The sequence below is a fragment of the Hyperoodon ampullatus genome (genome assembly GCF_949752795.1).
Source record: "Hyperoodon ampullatus genome assembly, chromosome: 5".
Taxonomy (NCBI): Eukaryota; Metazoa; Chordata; class Mammalia; order Artiodactyla; family Ziphiidae; genus Hyperoodon; species Hyperoodon ampullatus.
In genome coordinates, this window is record NC_136918.1 from 145,272,493 (window position 1) to 145,294,535 (window position 22,043).

Below are 22,043 nucleotides of genomic sequence, written 5' to 3' on the forward strand. Positions count from 1 at the left end.
TACCTGGGGTGTATGCTGCCATTTCCAGAAACACTGGTGCTTCGCCCCCGTTTCCTACCTCATGGGTTCCACAGATTCTCTGAAGGACTAAGGTTCTAAACAGATGCTTCGGGGGTCACCCTGAGGGGATAAAGGTGAGGTCTCTGTGGGCAGAGGCTCTTGAGCCCTGTCCTTTTGGGTTTTTATGGAGGCATCATTACAAAGGCACTGTTGATTAAAAGCATGGGTAATTGGTATTTGAACTCAACCTCCAGCCCCCTCCCCTCCCAGGAGATCAGGGGGGCAGGACTCAAAGTTCCCACCTTCTATAATCATGTAGTTGGCCCCACAGACAACCAGCCCCCATCCTTAGGTGGGTGACAGAATTCACCTCATTAACATAAGACACCTTATGGCTCTAATCACTTAGGAAATTCCAAGGGTTTGGGAGCTATGAGCCAGGAACCCCAGAAGAAGACCAAATACATATAAGAAAAATATATTTTTGGTCATCTGAATGACCAAGTATACTCTTCTCATGAATCACAATATCACAGTTACTGTAGCTTCGTAGTAAGTCTTGAGGTCAGATAGTCTCAGTTCTCCAACTTTGTTCTCCAGTGTTGTATTGGCTGTTCTGGGTCTTTTGCTCCTTCATATAAATTTTAGAATCAGTTTGTCACCATCCACAAAATACTGTGCTGGGATTTTGATTGGGTTTGTGTTGAATCTATAGATCAGGTTGGGAAGACCTGACATTTTGACAATATTGAGTCTTCCTATCCATGAACATGGAATAGCTCTCCATTTACTTAGTTCTTTGATTCTTTTGTCAGTTTTATAGTTTTCTTCATACAGGTCTTGAATATGTTTTGTTAGATTTGTACCTAAATATTTGATTTTGGGAGGTGTTAATGTAAATGGTATTGTGTTTGTTTGTTTTTTGCGGTACGCGGGCCTCCCACTGCTGTGGCCTCTCCCGCTGCGGAGCACAGGCTCCAGACGTGCAGGCCCAGCGGCCATGGCCCACGGGCCCAGCCGCTCCGCGGCATGTGGGATCCTCCCGGACCGGGGCACGAACCCGTGTCCCCTGCATCAGCAGGCAGACCCCCAACCACCGCGCCACCAGGGAAGCCCGGTATTGTGTTTTTAATTTCAAGTTCTACATGTTCATTGTCGGTCACAAATGATTTTTGACCAAGGTTCAAAGCCAATTCAGTAGAGAAAGAACAGTCTTTTTAACAAATGGTGCTGGGACAATTGGACATCCCTATGTAGAAACAAAAAAAATGAACCTGATACTTTGCACCATATACAAAAATTAATTGAAGATGTGTCATAGACCTAAATGTATAAAAGCTCTAGAAGAAAACAGGAGAAAATCCTGGCAACTGGGATAGGCAATTTCCTAGACACGATACCAGAAGCACTCTCCATGAAAGGAAAAAGTGATAAGTTGGACCTCGTCAAATTAAAAATTACTTCTTTGAAAGACACTGTTAAGAATGAGAAATAAAGTCACCGACTGGAAAAATATATTTACAAATCATGTATCTGATAAAGGACCTGTATCCATAATATATAAAGACCCTCTAAACCCAACAAGGGGGAAAAACAATTTTTTAAATGGGCAAAATATTTTAATGGACGCTTCACCAAAAAAGATGTCAAATTAGCACACGAGAAGACGCTCCACGTCATTGATCACAGGGAGTGCAGGAGGGCTGTGAAGGCACTTGCTTGACTCTGAGGCTGGACCCCTGCCCGGCACGGCGGGGACCCCAGGAGCTGGAGCACCATCCTCCCAGGCTGGGGACTGATGCTGCAGCCACTTCTGAGGACGGCTTGGCAGCCGTGTGCCCCAGCCATTCTACTCCTGTTTCCCGAGAGAAAGGGAAGCAGTGTCCCCAGAGACTCACACAGGAGTGCTCATAGCAGCTTCCCTGTACAAGTCAAAAGCTGGAAGCAGCCCGAACTGCTGTCAGTCTATAAACAGGGTAAGCAGGGGGTGTGTCTGTGCCACGGGGCACTGCTCAGGCAAGGGACAGAATAAACAGGTACAGTCAGTGCAACATGGGCACATCGCAAAATAGCTATGCAGAGTATGGGAAACCAAAGGAGTGCTTATGTGTGATTCCCTGTCTGTAAATTTCTAGAAAGTGCAAACTACCTCACAGTGACAGAAAGCAGATCAGTGGTTGCCCAGGGATAGGGGGCCAGAGCAGGAGGGGGCAGGAGGAAGGCCTAGAGCAAGGTGTGAGGAGACTCTGGGGTGGTCTCAGGGGTGTATAAACATCAGGGCTCCCCAAACCCTGTGCTTTAACCACGTGCGGGGCGCTGTGTGTCAGCTACCCCTCAGCAGCTCACAGAAGAAGAGGTCGCAGTGGAAGTTAGGAAATGCTTGTAAGTAAGTGACAGAAAGCCCCACAGCCACTGAGTCAGAAAAGAACAATAGAGCAAATCCAAATAAGTAGAAAAAACGATAAAGACCAGAAATTATTATTAGATGCAACAGAGATGAGCGGTGCGGAGCAACGAAACCCAGTGCTGCTGCTTTGAAAAAGATAATGAAATCGGCAGGACTTGGGCAAGTCTGACCAAGATACAAGGCCCAGCCAAGCCAGATTAGGGGAAGAAAAGCGGGTGGTCAGGGATTCAGCAGGAACGGAAGTGTGCTCAGGTAGTTACAGTGAGAATTACGGACACTGCGTTACCGATATCTTTTAAAACTGAGATGAAATAAAAACTTTTTAGAAAAGTGTACATTTGTAAAACTAACTCAAGCATAGGTAGAAAATTTGAATGGAATTCTAGCCATTAATTAAACCAGTCACCCCCCACTCCCAAGAAATAGATAAATTGAAGCAAGTCAAAGAGGTGGCTGTGGACAAAGAGGACGCAGGTCTCCCAGGAGGCTTTTCTGTGAGAGGCTCTGCATTTGGGGGGCAGTGGGGGGCAGCAATCCCTGTTTATATAATTTCTACAGATTAGGAAAGTAGGGAAAGAACCGCAGCTCATTTTGTGGGCTGCCTACCACCTGTATCCCCAAACCAGACCAGGAAGGAAAACAAAATGGCAAGCCATCCCCAATTATAAAAACACTCACATTTACACTGAATCCAATCGTACTTTTAATAGCTTGATCGGTTTTTTCCAAATCTATAACTTCAGTCAAAGTCTCGTCATTTTTCATAGCACTTGACACTCAAGTGGAAAAGTAACCGCGTCAAGCTGAGTGGTAAAGGCAGCAGGGAGGTGTCACAGAGCACAGACCTGGAGAGGGACATCCGGGTACGTGGTGCCCCAGTTGTGAGCAGGTTCGCCTACACCGAGGAGGAAACGTAACTGGATAGAAGTTTATTGATCTCTCATGGAAATCAAGTTTGGGAACAGGTCACCCGGAGCTGCTGTGGTCGGCTGGTCACCCCGAGGCCAGGTTCTGTCCTCCTGCACCGCCACTGTGTCGCCTGTCCTCAGGGTCTCCCCGGTGCCCAGAGCTGGCCAAATCCCCAGCAGCAGGAGGGCCAGACGGGCAGGCCTCCAGTGGCTCGGGCTGGCAGGGCAGCTGCGTTTCACCACCGAGGACCTGGTGTGCGGCCGCGTCTCCTTGCGGAGGAGCCTGGGTTAGCTGCCGTCTGGAGGGGGATGGAGGCCCTGTTGCTCAGAAGGGAAGGGACGCGGGGCTGCAGCTGCGGTCTGTGCCACGTGGGGGACTCGTGGACGAGGTGACCCCGCTGGCATCCATCCTGAGCCAGGGCCATGTGCGCAGAGGCACCTGCCGACAGATAAAGACCCGGGGCTGCACCGTGGTGCGCAGCACTGCTGGCGGGCCTCCACCTCAGCAGGCTTCTTCAACAGGGCACAGAAAGCCCAAATGAGAAAGAAAACCATGAATCAATTTGACCATATTGAAATTTTAAAACTTATTTACCAAAACCCCCATAGATATATTGGAAAGAAAAGCCACACGCTGGGAAAAGAGATCTGACTCACATAACCAGCAAAAGGTTTATAAAGATAATTCCCACAGCTCAGCAAGTCAGAGGCATGGACTGGAAGGGCCTTTGCTGGGGGGCTGTGAACGTTCCATCTTACTGAAATGGGGGTTCCACCCATGCACATGAAAGTCAAAACTCGGGGACCCAGACCCTTAAGATCTGTGCCTTTCACTGTGTACGATGGTCGTCACATCGAAGAATAAGCAGACGTGAGGCAGGAGGAAGGGGACAGCGTGGGGACAAGTGCCCCGGCCTGCCCCCTTCCCAACCCTGTGGCTCCACCACCCAGGGCTAGCGCTCGGCCCGTGAAGCTGCCCCCGCTCAGACACGGGGGCTGGGGTTGGGTGTCAGGTTCCCACACGCCCCTGACTTGGCTGCAAATCGAGGGTCCCTGATTGACCATCCGTGGGTTCAGTAGGTTGCTAGGAAGACTCACCGATCAGCCAGATGGAAGGGGTACGTGGGAGGAGGGGCCCACCCTTCAGCCAGGGGGCTTCCAGCCCTGTCCTCAGGGGTCTCTATGCAGACGGATTGAATCCTTGGTCCTTGGTGATTAACTCAACCCCAGCCCCTCTCCCCTCCCGGAACCACCCTCTAATCTTGTGGTTGGTTCCCCTGGCCGCCAGCCCCTTCCTCCCGAGTCACCTGGTCAGCATGAATCCGGCGTGGTTAGTATCACACCAACAAGTGGCCGGATGGCGCCACGAGGCGGCCAGCTCCCGTCCCCTCCGTGGGAGAGTGAAGAGTCCCCTGGGCCGTCCCGTCCCTACGGAAGGCCCACAGCAGGTACGGGGAGGGCTGACCTGGCTCTTACAGAGGGGCAGGGCCACCTCCCACAGATGGTTCCAGGTGGGGACAAGGGCAGTGGGCGGGCTTTGGAGTGAGGCCACGGTGGGCTGGGGTGGGGGAGGTGAGCCCTGCTGCCGGGGGTCCATCTGGAGGGCAGTCCTGGGAGCAGCGTGGGGCGCGGGGTGGGAGGGGTCTGCGGGGTGCTCCCCACCTCTGGGTGAGTTCTGTCGGCTGGGCTGGGGGTGGGAGGGAGGGAGGGTGGGAGTTCTCGGCACTGCTGAGCCCAGAGGTCGGGGGAGCAGAGACCACCTGCCCGAGGGCAGCAGCTTGACTGTTCAGAGCGCTGGAGGTCCGCCACCTTCACTGTGTGAGCGCAGACTCAGAGGTGGGCCAGGAGGGCGAAGGGGGGTTTTGGCTGTGCCCCCCGGGATCGGGGGGAAGGCTGTAGGTCGGCACAGGGGAGCTGGGCCCGGGACGTGACAGCACGACCATGCTCTGAAGCCCGGCCTCTGAGAAGTGACAGAGCAGGAGGGACGCCTGTGTGCAGACGCCTGTGTGCTGGGGCGCCAGCACTGCAGCCCCTGTGAGGCAGGGTCGTGGGGTGGGGCCAGTTTCTAGTCTTCACAGAGGGCTGCCCTGGGGCGGCGGGCTGCAGCGCGCACACGCTACGCGTGCACATGCTACGCGTGCACATCCTCGCTCTTCCCTGGAAGGTCACTGGCGGGAGATGCAGCGGAGTGGCTGGTGTGCCAGACCGTTGCCCACCAGGGCCTCCGCAGAGCAATTGCGCCTGGAGTTCTCCACGAAGCATGTATTCAGAGCTAACGGCTTGTAACAAGTATAGGTTTCTGCCGGATTGCTGTTTTCAAGTTTGCCCCAGGGGTCTGAATTCAGCTCAGTATGGCCTAAACCCACAAAGCAGCTTCTGATTTACATGAGAAAGGGTGCCCTGTGGTTTTTGTAAGCACCGAATGTTTCTCGCTTTTCCTCGCTAGATAGGAAAACGTGTATTTTAATTTCCTCTTTAGAGGGTGGGAGGGATGGGATGTAGCAATTTGAGGATTGGTCCATTCAGCACGTATTGATCTGTGTATGCCAGGCGTGTAGGTTAAGTGCTGGGGTATTTCCAGTGAACTAAACAGTCCAGTCCCCCTCCACGTGGTGTGTATGTACGGGAGGGCGGGTGGTGGCGCATGTTAAGTGCTGCAGGAGGTTGGGGGGGCGGGGGGGCCAGGTGGGCTCAAGTGGCAGCTGAGGGAGGGCCCCCGCGAGCGGGGCTCTCTACAGAGACCGAGGTGGGGGCACTGCGGCCGCGCAGCCCAGCACGGGGTGGGGGCCGGGGGGGAGGTACCAGGCCAGACAGGCTGGAGGGCACCAGAAAGGTGGCGCTTCCTGGGGAGAAGATGGGGTGGGTGGGAGGGCTTGCGCTGAGAAGTGGCCTGGGTTTCCACAGGGTCACGCGCGACTGTCCGGGAGGGGCCCCGGGGGTGGGGGTGTGTTTGCTGGGCTTCCCGTGGGAGGGGGCAGTGAGGGGGGCAGGGAGGTGACCTGACCTGACCTGGGTCCAGCAGAGGCCGTGGCGGCAGCCCCTGATCTATTCTGAGAGGAGGTCCCGCAGGTCTGCTGGCCACGGGCCGGTGACAGGGGTTTGGCCTGAGCCACGGAGCACAGGCTGGGCAGCTCAGGAGTTTGGGCCGGCCGCCCTGCTTACTGGTGCGGATCCACTGGGCACCGCGGTGCAGCTGGTGAGAATGGAGCCGGGCAGGGCCGGGCAGGGGCTCTGAGGGCAGAGCCTGGGCCTTGCCTTCACTCCCCCAGTCCTCTCAGGGTCTGCCAGCCCCCCAGGCCTCAGCCCTGTCCCCACGTACTGCTGACACGTGCTGTGCAGGAGCAGCTCCCCTGCGGCCTCCTACCTGCGGTCTGGGGTGCGGACCCCGTGGGACCTGTGCTGGGCTCCCTGCCTGAGATGGAAGAGCCCCCGCTGCCCCTCCCCCAGGACCGGCGAGCCTCCCTGTCGCTTGCTCCCTGCCTGCCTGGCCGCGTCCCCTCCGGGACCCTCCCTGAAGTCGGCACCCACCTTCTTCCTCGGGGACTCTGCCTTCCCTCAGGTTGATTTCCCTCAGTTTTTAATTCTTGGTTCACGTGTTTGCCTTGCTGCTTGTCCCCATAGGACGGCCTACTGGCTCCACGGGCGCGTGGGCTTGTGCCCCTCAGCTGCCCAGACTCAGCACCCGGCGGCGCGGGTGCTTGGACGTGGACCCCTAAGGCCGCGGAGAGCGGCCCTCCTGCTGTGTGTAGGGACTCGGGCAGCGGCGTGTCTGGTGGTGTCGAGAGTGAAGCCCTGGAGGGTTGGTGGTGTGACGGGGCGGGGTGGGGGGTGCCTCACACACGCCAGCCAAACGCAGGGTCAGGGCGCTCGGCCCCGCCGCCAGGGAGCAGGAGGGAATCAGCTCCCGGTCTCCGGAGGCTCCTCTACAGCTACCTCCTTATTTATTAGAAGTAATAAAATAAAGATTTATTTTTCCTTGATTTTTCTCACCAGAAACGTGGCTCGTTGATACCTTTTCAGAGCTTATATTCAGGAAATGTGTCATCGTGGGAAACATAAAGGCAAAGATCGTGCCTGCAGAAGATAATTTTTAAGCAGATTTTTTAAAATTTCAAACTGCAAAGTGGGTAATTTTAACCGCTGCCCCCTTGCAGTTGGCTGACACTTGCACAGAGTGAGCGGTGCCGCCTAAGCACACCGCTGTGGAGGGCGCGGGCCGGGGGGCCGCACTGAGGAGCCTGTCCCTCTGCCTTCAGGTGGAACGTGGTGGGCATCCAGGGGTCCCTGCTCAGCGTCTTTGTGGAGCCGATCTACTTCTCCAGCATCATCCTGGGCAGCCTCTACCACGGGGACCACCTCTCCAGGGCCATGTACCAGCGCATCTCCAACATAGAGGACCTGCCCGCCCTGTACACCCTCAACAAGCCTCTGCTCAGCGGCAAGTATCTCCGGGGCGGCCTCCTTCCTCTGTCCCACGCACCTGATTTTGCAGCCTCTGAGTCTTAGGAGGGAAGCACCAGAGGGAGGCTGCCCTGAGGCTATGGGGGAGCCCGGGCCAGAGCGGAAGGCGATGGGTCATTTGAGTGAGTCCCTCGAGATTACTCTCTCTCTAGCTGATTGAAAACCTTGCCATTTATGGGGAAACTAGAGCCCAGGCTCGGCACCTGTGTGCCTTCCTCTCACCCGTACCGGTGTGTTCAAGTCCTGTGTCAGTAGCAGAGGCTCACAGATGTTGTGAAGACCCCGCAGGCAGCGGCCGCCCGAGATGAAGCTGGGCCGGGCCCCGCGGGATACGTCAGCACAGTGATGAGCCCGGCAGGCGGCCGGCGCCGCACTCCCAGGCCCGCTCGCAGAGGTCGGCGCTGGGGTGTGTGTGCCCATGACGAGCAGTGGTGTCTCTCAGTGGGGACCTGCCCCTGCCCAGCGTGCCCCATGCTACCAGTTGTTTGTTGTTTCTCTTTTAGAATGTCAGTGGCTAACGGTAAAGTGAACAAGAGCTTTTGAATTCAAGGGTCCTAACTGCTCAGGTCACCTTTATTTAAAAGGACACAGTTAAGGTATTTTTATCCTTTTGGAAATATCGCTTTACCTACTTTTTTAAGCTAGAACTAAAACCGTAACCCTGAACTAGAATGCCTCTTGGTGTGCGTGTGTTTTGCCGTGGTCTGTGGTCTTGCTACTAGCCCATCTCTAACTAAGCAAAGCAATGTGGAACTTTATTTGAAAGCATATCTCTTAGAGCACATGAATTACACAGGAACGGAGAAAAACAAAAGCTGTTTTGGATCAAATTTTACAGCTCTCTAACTTTAACCGTTATCTTTTAAGAAAAAAAAAAAACAGACTGATAAAATTTGATGGTTGAAATTGTAGCATCCACACTCATTGAACTTCCACTGGTAGATACGACGTAAGTGTATTTTGGTGTGTGTTGGTGTGTAAATTTCTCACGAGTCAGAAAATAATTTTCCCTGCTTAGTCTGTGTTCTACATTTGAGGAGAGAGTGCTTTGTTTCATTACAGCCGTCACTTGTCTCTTACGTTCACAGCCACCGAAAACATCAGGTGTGAAACACGCAGCATGCAGGAGGTGCTCAGAAATCATTGCTGACTAGTGCCCTGTTGCGTGGTACTTACTAAGCAGTGTTGCTCCACCACTGCAACCTAAAAAGACAGGACCATTTCGCTAAAGGAATATTCCAAGGTGTTGAAAGGATAGCTCACCTGTGAAAGTCAAATGTGTTTTATCACATCATGGGTATATGAAGTGCATCTGTATCTGTGAGAACATGTGGAAATAGTGTTTCAGTTGGTGCTGCACCACATATATTTGTTAAAAATGTGAAATTATAAATAAGGAAAGAATCTGCTCTTCCTTCTTCCTCCCCGGTATCATCTCTGACCCCAAAGCCTGGGGCCCACAGGTACCACGGCGGGTGTCATCACAGATGAAAGGATTCGAACAGCAGAAGTCTGGAGCGGGTTGGGTGTCAGTGTCTTAAGGTCTTGGGAGGTCACACTCCTTTGAAATGGGCCCCACAGCAAAGCCCTCAAAACTTTCTCACAGCAGGTCCCGCAGTTAGTAAGTGCCCGGGACGGGAGCACCCAGCACAGGTGGGTTGTCCCATTCTGGTCCTCTGGCTGTGCACACGTGGTGCGCACCTGTGTTTAACAGTTCACGTCGTGTTTGGCGTTTCTTTTTCACTTCACGGTTTATCGCAGATCATTTCCACGTTGAAAAGAGAACGATATGTGACAGCAGCGAGAGAACCATAGTGTTGGAAGGGAGCAAGGAAAACGGACCTGAACGCCGTGCAGAGAGAGGCTGGCGTAACTAAACAAGGTTTCCTGGAAACCAGAGCAAATCTAGGTAGACTTATTTAAAGATTTAGCAGTGGGCTGTTCTTGAAGATGCTGTCGAGGTTAAAATGAGAATTTTATTTTAATTTCAGCATAAACAGCATGCGTTTACTTTCAGGAAGAATTTCTTGGTGGTGAGCCTTTGCCTTGGACACTCACGTGATGCTCTTCACCGGCCTCCTGAGCTCTCTCGTTTCTCCTTTTCAGATTAGTTTCAAATCCAGCACCTGCACGTTTCAGTTTCAGTTCTGGCTTCTCCACTGGACCCCTGAGTCTGAGCTTCTCGACTGGCCCAGTTTGCTGTCCATGTGCACTGGGAGAACTCAAGAAGAAAGACCAAGGTGCTGGAGTGGCCCGGTGCCCCAGCTCCAGGGGCCGTGGTCACAGCCACGCTGCCCGGGGTCACGGGGTGGGACCCCCCACAGTGCTGGTTTTACTGCCAGCGATGTCACAAAACAGGAGCACACAGAGGAAGAGGCCAAGGTGGGGAAGCAAGGGTGTGAGCTCGCCTCCCCGTGAGCTCCACAAAGATACCTCCACACGTGGAGCACTCCTCACTGAACACTAGCTGGAAACTGGCAGGAGGATGGCTGGACATCCAAGGCTGCAAGAAGGAGACACACGTAATTGGATGGGACGGGAAGAAGAGCAGCGGGTCGGGACCTGTGCCCCCGGGAGGGGACTCAGAGGAAAAGGGAGATCGCAGGGCCGACACCAGCCCTGGGGAGTGAGTCGTGAGAGCCACAGACAGGGCATCCTAATCCTGGGGTCCTGCATGTAGGAGACAAGCCTCTTGTTCCTTGGAGAGCCGTTGGGACAGATGGAAGGGCTGGAGAAGCCTGGACTCCCCGCTGGTGAGGACAGTGGATGCTGGCTGACCCCAGGCAGGGAGGGGAGAGGTCTGCCTTAGTGTCTGCTTCTGTTCTGCGCTCCCCAGCCTGAGCTGAGCGACCACCCTGGCCCTGCCCACTCCACACCACACCTCGGCACTGGACCTAGGGCAGCCAGGACCTGGGAAAAGACTTGATCTGAGGATGCAGAGGTGACCCAAAGGCCTGGGGTGTGGTCTGGGTGGGGTGATGTCAGCCACTGTTGGTGCTTACTCAGGTGGCCACCTGAATTCCCATGACCGCTTCGGCACATGCCTCAGCCCAAGCTGAGTGAACACCCCGGCCCTGCCCACTCCACTCCATAGCACAGCACTAGACAGGGGAAAAGATGTGACCGTGGGCTGCATCTGAACAGAGCTGCAGACGCCTACACAGGCAGCGCATCAGACCTCTGTAAGCACACGAGCCCCTTTGGCTTCAGCACTCCCCTCCCTTGGGGCAAAGTACTCAGTGCAGGAGACGGAAAAACACACACTTCAAGGGCACAGAGCCAACTCGAGCCCAACCCTCAGGGCTTCCGCTCCAGCAGCTTGGTTGCTGACCTCACCGCTGACAGGGTGGCGATGGCCACTGAGCAGAGAGGAAGTCCCACCTCGTACCCTGCCCCGCACAGGCTCTAGCCCCTCCATCTCCAGCCACATCCCCTACCAAGGTGACAGTGGCCAGCATACCCTGAGGAAAGATGTGACTGGTGTCCATATCAAATCCAGCTCTCACAGCAAAGACACTGGGCAAACAGTCTGCATAGTGATGCCCGCACGTGGGATCATCCTTTGAGGACCACCATAGGTAACTGCTTCAGGTAAGTGCATAGAGACAGGGAAAGTTAAATAAAATGAAAAGGCAGAGGAACTACTCTCCATTGGAAAAAAGAGAAAATCCCAGAAAAAAAAATAATGTAACAGAAATAAGCAATTTACCAAAGAATTCAAAACATTGGTAACAAAAATCCTAACTGAGTTAGGGAAGAGGATTGCTCTGAACACAGATCTTCTTAATAAGGAACTAGAAAATACAACAAAGACCCAATCAAAAATAGATAATCCAGTATCTGAGATTAAAAAGCACTCTAGAAGCCACGAGTAATAGACTAAATGCCACAGAAGAACACATAAGAGATCTGGAAGATAGAATAATGGAAATCACCCAATCAGAACAGTAGACAGACAAATGAAAACATAACAAAACCAAAAAACGAGGAACATACGAGATCTCTGGGATAACATCAAACATGCCAACACTCGCATTTTAGGGGTTCTAGAAGGAGGAGAGAGAAGGGTATCAAAATTGTGACTGAAACTTCCTAAACCTAAGGAAGGAAACAGATATCCAGGTACAGGAAGTACAGAGGGTCCCAAACAAAATGAACCCAATCAGACCCACACCAAGATATATAATTAAAATGGCAAAAGTTCAGGATAATGAATTCTAAAGGCGGCAAGAGAAAAACAAGGAGTCATTTACATGGGAACCCTGATAGGTCTGCCAGCTGATTTCTCTGCAGAAACTTTGCAGTCCAGAAGGGAGTGGCATGATATATTCAAAGTGCTGAAACCTGGGATACTTTAACCAAAAAGGTTGTCATTTAGAATAGAAGAAGAGAGAAAGGATTTCTTAGACAAGCCAAAACTGAAAGAACTTGACAATACTAAACTTACCCTAAAAGAAATGTTGAAGGGTCTTCTCTAAATGAAAAAGAAGTAAGAATATGTAGGAAGGAGAAGATCCCAATAGGAAAGGCAAATACATAGTAAGGATTGAAGATCACTTAAATAATCCAGTATGTAATTAAAAGACAAATGTAAAAGCAGCTGTGACTACAATGAACAGTAAAGGGATAAACATGAAGATGTAAAATATATCAAAAATACAAAATGTGGGGGAGGAGAGTAAAAAATGTAGCTCTTTTAGAATGCATTTGAACTTAAATGACTCAGTTTAAATCAAGTAGTTATGATTATGGGTCAACATACGGGAACCCCAAGGTAACCACAAATCTAAAACCTACAATAGGTACACGAAAACCAAAAAGAAAGGAACCCAAGCATACTACTAAAGAAAATCATCAAACCACACAAGGGAAATGAAAAGAAGAAATGAACAGAGAAGAACTACAAAAACAACTGGAAAACAAGTAATAAAATGGCAATAAGTACATACCTATCAATATTTATAGTTCAAATGTCAATGGACTGAATCCTCTGATCAAAGGACATAGGCTGGCTGATTGGATACTAAACAAGGCCCTTCAATATGCTGCCAACAAGAGACTCACTTCAGGGTAAAAGACACACAGACTGAAAAGGAGGAGATGGAAAAAGATATTCCATGCAAACAGAAACGACAAGAAAGAGGAGATAGCAATACTCATATCACACAAAATAGACTAGAACAAAGGCTGTAACAAAGACAAGGGCATTATATAGTGATGAAGGGAATCAATACAAGAAAAGGATATACTGTTCCTTAACATATACACACCCAATACAGGAGCACCTAAATGTATAAAGGAAATACTAACAGACATAAAGAGACAAATTGACAATAATACAGTAACAGTAGGGGGCTTTAACACTCCCCTCACATCAATGGACAGATCAGACAGAAATCAGTAAGGCAACAGTGGTCTTAAATGACACAATAGACCAGACTTGGTCTTGGACTTGATTGATATCTATAGGACACTACATCCAAAACCAGCAGAATACACATTCTTCTCAAGTGCACATAGAATGTTCTCCAGGATAGATTACATACTAGGTCACAAGAAAAACCTTAACAAATTTAAGAGGATAGAAATTATACCAAGTGTCGTTTCTGACCACAGTATTGTTTCTGAAATCAACTGCTGAAAGAAAAACAGGAAAAGGAGAAACACATGGAGACTAAACAACATGCTACTAAAAAAACAGTGGGTCAATGAGGAAATCAGAAAATACTTCAAGACAGATGAAAATGGAAACACAACTTCCCAAAACCTATGGAATGCAGCAGAAGTGATTTGAGAGGGAAGTTCATGGCAATACAGGCCTTCCTCAGGTAACAAGAAAAATTTCAAGTAAACAACCTAGGCTACCATCTAAAAAAATTACAAAAGAAGAACAAACAAAGCCCAAAGTCAGCAGAAGAAAGGAAATAATAAAGATGAGAGAAGAAATAAATAAAAAAGATTTTTTTAAAAAATGGAAAGATAAATGAAACCAAGAGCTGGTTTTTTGTACAGATAAACAAAATTGATAAACCTTTAGCCAGGCTTATCAAGAAAAAAAAAGAGAGAGGATCCAAATAAATTAAGAAATGAAAGAGGAGAAATACCAACCAATACCACAGAAATACAAAAAAAAATCATAACAGAGTACTATGAATAGTTACATGCCAAAAAATTGGACAATCTAGTGAGAAATGGTATGCCAACAAATTGGACAATCTAGTGAGAAATGGACAAATTTCTAGAAACATACAGCCTGGCAAGACGGAGTCAAGAAGAAACATAATTTGAACAGAGCAATCACTAGAAGTGAAATTGAATTTGTAATTAAAAAAAAAATCTCTCAGAAAACAAAAGTCTTAAGACTGGACAGCTTCACAGGGGAATTCTACCAAACATACAAAGAACATATACCTATCCTTCTTAAACTATTCCTAAAAATTGAAGAGGACGGAACGTTCCCAAATTCATTCTACGAGGCCACCATTACCCTGATACCAAAACCAGACAAGACACCACAAGAAAAGAAAATTATGGGCCAATATCTTTGATGAATATAGATGCAAATATCCCCAACAAAATATTAGCAAACCAAATCCAACAATACATAAAAAGGATCATGTACCATGATCAAGTTGGATTTATTCCAGGGTCACAAGGATGGTTTAAAGGTCACAAGTCAATCAGTGCAATACATCACACACCACATCAACAAAATGAAGGATAAAAATCACATGATCATCTCAATAAATGCAGGAAAAGCATTTGACAAAATTCACCATCCATCATGACAAAAACTCTCATTAAAGTAGGTATAGAGGGAATATACCTCAACATAATAAAGGCCATTTATGACAAGCCCACAGCCAACATAATACTCTGTGGTGAAAAGCTAAAAACCTTCCTGCTAAATGCAGAAACAAGACAATGATGCCCACTCTTGCCATTTCTATTTAATATAGTATTGGAAGTCCTAGCCACAGCAGTCAGACAAGAAAAAGGAATAAAAGGTATCCAGATTGGAAGGGAAGAGGTAAAACTGTCACTATTTGCAGATGACGTGATAATTTTTAGAGAGAACCCTAGAAGTCTCCACCCAAATACTATTAGAACTAATAAGTGAATTCAGCAAGGTTGCAGGATACAAGATTACTATACCAAAATCATTTGTTTCTGTACACTAATAATGAAATATCAGAAAGAGAAAATTTTTAAAATAATCCCATTTAAAAATCACATCAAAAAGAATAAAATACCTAGGAATATACTTAACCAAGGAGGTGAAACACCTGAAAACTATAAAATATTGATGAAGGAAATTGAAGGTGATACAAAGAGATGGAAAGATATCCCATGCTTTTGGATTGGAAGAATCAATATTGTTAAAATGACCATTTTACCCAAAGAAATCTACAGATATAATGCAATCTCTATCAAAATACCCATGACATTTTTTCACAGAACTAGATCAAATAGTCCTAAAATTCTTATGGAACCACAAAAGACCTTGAATTGCCAAAGCAATACTGAGAAAAAAGAACAAAGCTGGAGGAATCATGCTCCCTGACTTCAGACTATATTACAAAGCTACAGCAATCAAAACAGTGTGGTATTGGCGCAAAAACAGATACATAGATCAGTGGAACAGAATAGAGAGCCCAGAAGTTAACCCACACACCTACAGTTAATTAATCTTCAACAAAGGAGGCAAGAATATACAATGGAGAAAAGACAGCCTCTACAGCAAGTGGTGTTGGAAAAGCTGGGCAGCTGCATGTAAATCAGTGAAGTTAGAACACACCCTCACACCATACACAAGAATAAACTCAAAATGGTTTAAGGACCTAAATGTAAGGCCTGAAACCAAAAAACTCCTGGAAGAGAACATAGGTGGAACACTCTTTTTTTTTTAATAAATTTATTTATTTTAGTTATTTGTGGCTGCGTTGGGTCTTCATTGCTGTGCGTGGGCTTTCTCTAGTTGCAGCAAGCGGGGGCTACTCTTCCTTGCAGTGCACAGGCTTCTCATGGCGGTGGCTTCTTTTGCTGTGGAGCACGGGCTCTAGGCGCGCGGGCTTCAGTAGTTGCAGCACACGGGCTCAGTAGTTGTGGCTCGCGGGCTCTAGAGCGCAGGCTCAGTAGTTGTGGTGCACGGGCTTAGTTGCTCCGTGGCGTGTGGGATCCTCCTGGTCCAGGGCTCGAACCTGTGTCCCCTGCATTGGCAGGCAGATTCTTAACCACCATGCCACCAGGGAAGCCCGGTGGAACACTCTTTGACATAAATTATATGGTATTTTCTTGGATCAGTCTCCTAAGGCAAAATAAATGCAAAAATACATAATGGTACCTAATTAAACTTAAAAGCTTTTGCATAGCAAAGGAAACCATCAGCAAAATGAGAAGACAGCCTACAGACTGGGAGAAAGTATTTGCTAATGATATGACTGACAAGGGGCTAATAGCCAAAATACATAAACAGCTCATACAACTCAATATCAAAAAAACAACCCAGTCAAAAAATGGCCAGAAGACCTGAATAGACGTTTTTCCAAAGAAGACATACAGATGGCTAACAGGAAGAAATGCTCAACATCACTAGTTTTTAGAGAAATGCAAATCAAAACCATAATGAGGTATTACCTCACACCTGTCAGAATGGCTGTTATCAAAGTCTACACATACAGAATGTTGGCAAGGATGTGGAGAAAAGGGAACCCTCGTACACTGCTGGCGGGAATGTAAATTGGTGCAGCCACTATGGAGAACAGTATGGAGGTTCCTCAAAAAACTAAAAAATATATAACTACCATACGATCCAGCAATTCCACTCCTGGGTATATATAAAAAAAAACCCAAACAACAATTCAAAGAGATATATACACCCCAGTGTTCATAGCGGCACTATTTACAGTAGCCAAGATATGGAAGCAACCTAAATGTCCATTGACAGATGAATGGATAAACAAGATGTGCTATATATACGTATATACGTCTATACGTGCACACACACGCACATGCACACACACAATGTAATATTACTCAGCCATAAAAAAGAATGAAATAATGCCATTTGCAGCAACATGGATGGACCTAGAGATTATCACACTAAGTGAAGTAAGTCAGACAAAGACAAATATTATATGATATCACTTATATGTGAACTCTAAAAAATAATACAAGTGAATCTGTACACAAACAGAAATAGACTCACAGACATAGCTAACAAACGTATGGTTACCAAAGGGGAAAGGGATGGGGAGATAAATTAGGAGTATGGGATTAACAGATGCATACTACTATGTATTAAATAGATGAACAACTGTATAGCACAGGGAATTATACACAATATCTTGTAGTAACCTATAATGGAGTATAATCTGCAAAAATACCAAATCACTATGCTGTACACCTGAAACTAACATAATATTGTAAATAAACTATGCTTCAATTAAATAAATAAATAAAAGTAATCTATAAAAAAAAATTTTAGAGTTAAAAATAAGAGCTAACATCTTAAATAAACCAAATACATGTTTTTAAAAAAACAGTAACAAACAAGGCAGCGTTGGGGAGCGAATCCTGACAGATCTGGTCTGAGTTCCGAGGGTCTCTGGGGAGATGGTATGGGAGTCAGGTTGTGGAGCGTGGTGCTGTCAGACCAGGACAGAAAGCTGCACCACCTGCCAGGGGAAAGCACGTGACTCTTTATGATAATTGGTGAAAAGAGCTGCTTTTGTGTCGAGACAGTGAAGCCTTAAATAAGAGAGAATATAAATATGAATAAGAATGAGTGTGTATGTGTTTTCCAGGCAGGAATAGGTGTGGATGTTTTTCCTCCTTGCCCCGGTATCTAGAATAGGGGTCCCCATGCTACGTACGCATCCTTTTAGGACAGAATGACCCCCCGAGGAAACAGGAGGGACCAGGTTTGGACCCAGGGTGTGAATTCTTCATTCTTCCTTTTGTCTCATATACTTTCTGGCCATTATACCTTCTCACTGTTGTTTTCTTCCCCTTACTTTTGCTGAGTTGATTAAATTGTCTTTTTCTCTTTTTTTTGCTTGTGGTTTGGACGTGTTAAATCTTATTTTGTTTTCTCCAGTGATTACCCTTAAATTTTTATTTTTTTTAATTTATTTATTTTTTAAATTTTTGGCTGCATTGGGTCTTTGTTGCTGCACGCGGGCTTTCTCTAGTTGCGGCGAGCGGGGGGCTACGCTTCGTTGTGGTGCTTCTCACTGCGGTGGCTTCTCTTGTTGCAGAGCACGGGCTCTAGGTGCGTGGGTTCAGTAGTTGTGGTGCACCGGCTTAGTTGCTCTGCGGCATGTGGGATCTTCCCGGACCAGGGCTAGAACCCGTGTCCCCTGCATTGGCAGGCAGATTCTTAACCACTGTGCCACCAGGGAAGCCCACCCTTAAATTTTTAAAAGTGGTTTAAATATATTTGATTAAAATTTAGCATGAAAAATTAATCAGTATTTGTAAAGGTCACAGCTGGAGAAGAACTACAACCTCAGGCTTGTTTTCAGTCCACGTTCTTCTCACCCTCATCCTTCTAGATTCTGATGTCATCTTGAACTTTAGAAACTTTCAAAAAGCCCTTCGTAATAAGCCTTCCAGACCTATTATCAACAGTTGTTTGGACAGAAAGGGAAGCGCCACACGTCCTCCTGTAATCACTGTTTCCTGTACCCGTGGGCTCCCCTCTCTTTAATTCCACACTCAGGTTTATTTTTCATTTTGCTGAAATATGTCCTTAATTTAGTGGACAGAGTAGAGTTGTTTGTTGATTGCTTCCTGTTTGAGTTGTTTGTTGATTGCTTCCTGTTTGAGTTGTTTGTTGATTACTTCCTGTTTGATTTTTGGGAAAATGCCTGCGCGGGCGGGCGGTGCTCTGCGTCGGGATGCGCCTTCATCCCCTTGTCTGAGGACCGCAGACATCTGGAGCCTGGCCCTGCCCTGAGAACCCCAGCCGTCCTCCTGTCTCCTGTGTCACTGAGCCACCTCGATTTTCTTTCCTTCCTGGGACCCCCTTTTGTTTTACCCTTGGAGCATTAAATTTATCGCTTTCCCCTAAAATTCACAGGTTTCAACAGATAAAGCCTAGGTGTGTGGCCGGTTTTCCTTTTTCCTGCTGACGACTGTGAATACTTTGATCTGGGTAATGGAGTCTTCAGGTTAGAGAGATTTTCTTCCGTTTTATCCTTTGCCATTGTCTCCATCCTCTCCTGGGGCAGAGCTCACAGGTCTCGTCCCGAGCCTCCTGCTTCACTGTGTCCTTTGGTCTGCCCTGATAGAGATCCCCCCAATTTGCTCGCTCATGGCCGTGCCAGGGGCCTCGTGCTCTGAGGGACCAGCCTTTGATGGGGGGAGCTGTCGAGACCGTGTGGAGGCCGGTACCCCGGGACCCACCGGGCGTTGTCACAGCTGTTCGCTCACAGGCGCCTTCTCCTGGCTCTGATCCCCATTCTGGGAGAACGCGCCACGTCTCCAATTAGGTTTTCAGTTTGTGGCCAAAGAGAGAAGCCTTCTGGTTTCTGAACTGAACTGTCTAGGGACGCTTCCTGAGAAGGACGAGGTGTCCCAGGTGGAGTGGATGGCCACTGCCTGTTGTGGATGCACGTGACCTCAAAGTGTGTTCTAAGCACTTGAGAGCCTGTGGGATGTGATTGGCCTGTTGCTTTTTAAAATTCTCTCTGTGTGGGTGTCTTTACCTATTTTATTGATGACACTTTTGAGGATTTTTCAGAAATAATTGTTAAGCTTCACCGAGCATCGTCTTCAAGTCGTATCTCAGGGCAGGCATGTACTCCTTCCTGTCACGGAACCCGACCCCTCACACCTGCCCTTGGATCCTCCCAACCCGTGCGGCGTGGTCCCCGTCACCCCTGCCCACCCCCTTCCAGGTGCTGCTGCAGCAGGGCCCCCGGAAGGTCATGCGCTGCTCAGAACATGAACCTGGCCCAAAGTGCCGCCTGCAGGACGCAAGTGCCGCGTGTCCCTCGGGACGTCTGCCGCCCCCACCCCGCCCCGGTGTCCCCCTTTCCTACCGTCTGCACCAGCAGTTTGAGTCCCCGTCTGGCTCCCCCAGGCGCGTTGGTGGGGAAGGGACTTTCCCTTTCGCGCACCAGCCCTGTGTGGTTCTCGGCGCGAGGCCGGCTTGACCCCCGTCTGTGTGATGGGCCCACCTTCCGGCTGGCTCGGCAGCAGCACGCACGTCCCCTTCTGGACCACAGCGCCTGGGCTCCTTCCTGGAGTGGGTGTTTTAGCCACCCGACCCTGGGCTCGTGTAAGAAGGGAGTCTGATCCGGCCCGAGGTCCTCTGCGCAGAGCCGTGGCCCCGTCTGGGACTCGGGAGCAGGAAGACAGCAGGACAGGTGTGTGTGGCCACCTCGCCCTCCCAGACGCGTGCCGCCCGCTGGTTCCACCCCCGCGCCGTCAGCTCAGGGGCCTTTTTTAACGAAAATCAGAATGGAAGTCTCGAAGGTGCTACGCTCCGGGGGCTGCAGGCTCGGGGCTCACGGCCCCGGCCACACGGCCCGTGTCGCCATCACTGTCGGGCGCTGTGTACTCGGTTTCCTTCCACTTCAGCTCGACTCAGGTCTTTGTGTATGTGCAGAACAAAGACCACTTTCAGTCCAGATTGTAACTACACATTTTCCTGACCATCTAGCAAGTGGCTGGCAGTTTCTGTAACGGGAACCCATAGTCACCCTGGATATCTGTTACTCTTTGTTATATATGTAATGCATTTGATTACATGTTACTACGTGAGGAATGTAGGAAGTATCTTTACAAGGGAAGTAAGAAAAATATCAGTGCCAGCTGAGTTTTCTAAGTTTTGACTTGTATCAGTTAGTAGGCCAATTCACAGTTTCTCTGTACTTTTGCTCGAAAAGTTCTGATTCAGCACACTTAATTTACAGCGACAGAGGGACTCTCATTACCAGACAAAGTTGTTCTTCTTTTATTGTTTTCTGCACCATGGTCTGTGATTAACTTACTACCCTGGTTCTTGCTTTGCAGCCCTGGAAAGATAAGCTCTTCTTGGTGTCCGTACTACAGCAGTGTTGGCCCCAGAGACTCATAGAAATAAGCTCTTGGGCCCATCTGGGGCTCTCTGCTCCAGAAAACGTGTATGGTTAGTGTTGGAACCTTGGGCTACCTATTTACTTTTTGCCTTATTTTCTCCATTCTTGCTAAAGATGGTAGTTTACTCAGCTTAAAATTTAAAAAAAATGGAACAATTAGTTAATTGACCATTTCTAGTTTTAATGCAAAATGTTATAATTCTAAGGTTTAAGTATCATTCATCAGTAACCCTTGATTTTGACCTTGTTGTAGAAAAGTAATGGCATTGCAAAGGAAACTAATGTCATATAAGCAGCATCCATGTGTTCCTGAGCGAGTCAACTCTATTCTGGTCAGAGGTCCCCCCACCAACTGTACCTGCACAGAGTCCCCCCCTTTCCCCGCAAACCCCTCCCTGACTCCGGACTTGAAAGGCTGTGGCCTTGAAGAAGCTAAGCGGCAGCTCGGTGACCTGCAGGAACTGACTGCACGCCAGGCAGGTGTGCTAGTGACAGCCGCCCAAGACCCAGACACCTGACAGAACTGCCGGCGGAAAACCCCAGAGCTCAGAGCAGGAGTATCCTGGCAGCAGAGTGAAACGAGGAGATGCTGAAATCAGGACTGCATCTAACTCCTAACAGGCTGGCTGTCCCATGCCCTGGGGACATCTAGGAGGAGGCCAGAGCTTCCTCCACTGGAGTCCTGCCCATGGTGAGGCTTCCAGGCAAGGGCCAGGCTGGACTCTGGGCTCTTGGTCCAGGAGGGACTTGGGTCCTGGCTTTTCCTCCAGGCTCTCCCTGGAATTGGAGGCCCATCCCAGAAAGAGGCACAAGAGGCCATGCCGACTGCCTCTATTAATCAGCCAAGATGTTTACTCACGAAACACGAATGAACAGCTGCTGTCAAACTTTTGAGGAAAGTAAACACAAAACAGGTGATCTATGTAAGAAAATAGAACAGCTAAGAGGAAGTGACTCCGAAAACAGAAGAAGATAGAAAGAATAAACCTTACTAATTTGTGGAGAGTATTTAGTAAGTATAGAAATCAAATATTAATTTGAAGGTCTGGGAAATACTCATTTAATGAATATCGAGGCAGGCAGCACCGGTCAGTGCTGTGCGGGGGGGTTGTGTCGGCACAGTGGCTGCCACGGGGGAGGGGCAGTGACAAGGAGAGGCCGTGGGGGGCCCCTCTGGGG

At 48.7% G+C, this 22,043-nt stretch overlaps 1 protein-coding gene across 2 annotated transcripts in view; it reads left to right on the forward strand.

The window, feature by feature from the left end:
* The window catches only part of ADARB1 (adenosine deaminase RNA specific B1), a gene marked incomplete at both ends in the record, with an annotated part of 62,033 nt that overhangs the window by 36,460 nt on the left and 3,530 nt on the right, over window positions 1-22,043 (forward strand). For both annotated transcript variants that reach the window (XM_079704553.1, XM_079704554.1), the window contains one exon: window positions 7,572-7,757. In XM_079704553.1, the coding sequence (XP_079560679.1) occupies window positions 7,572-7,757 (186 nt within the window). The remainder of the gene's footprint in view (window positions 1-7,571; window positions 7,758-22,043) is intronic.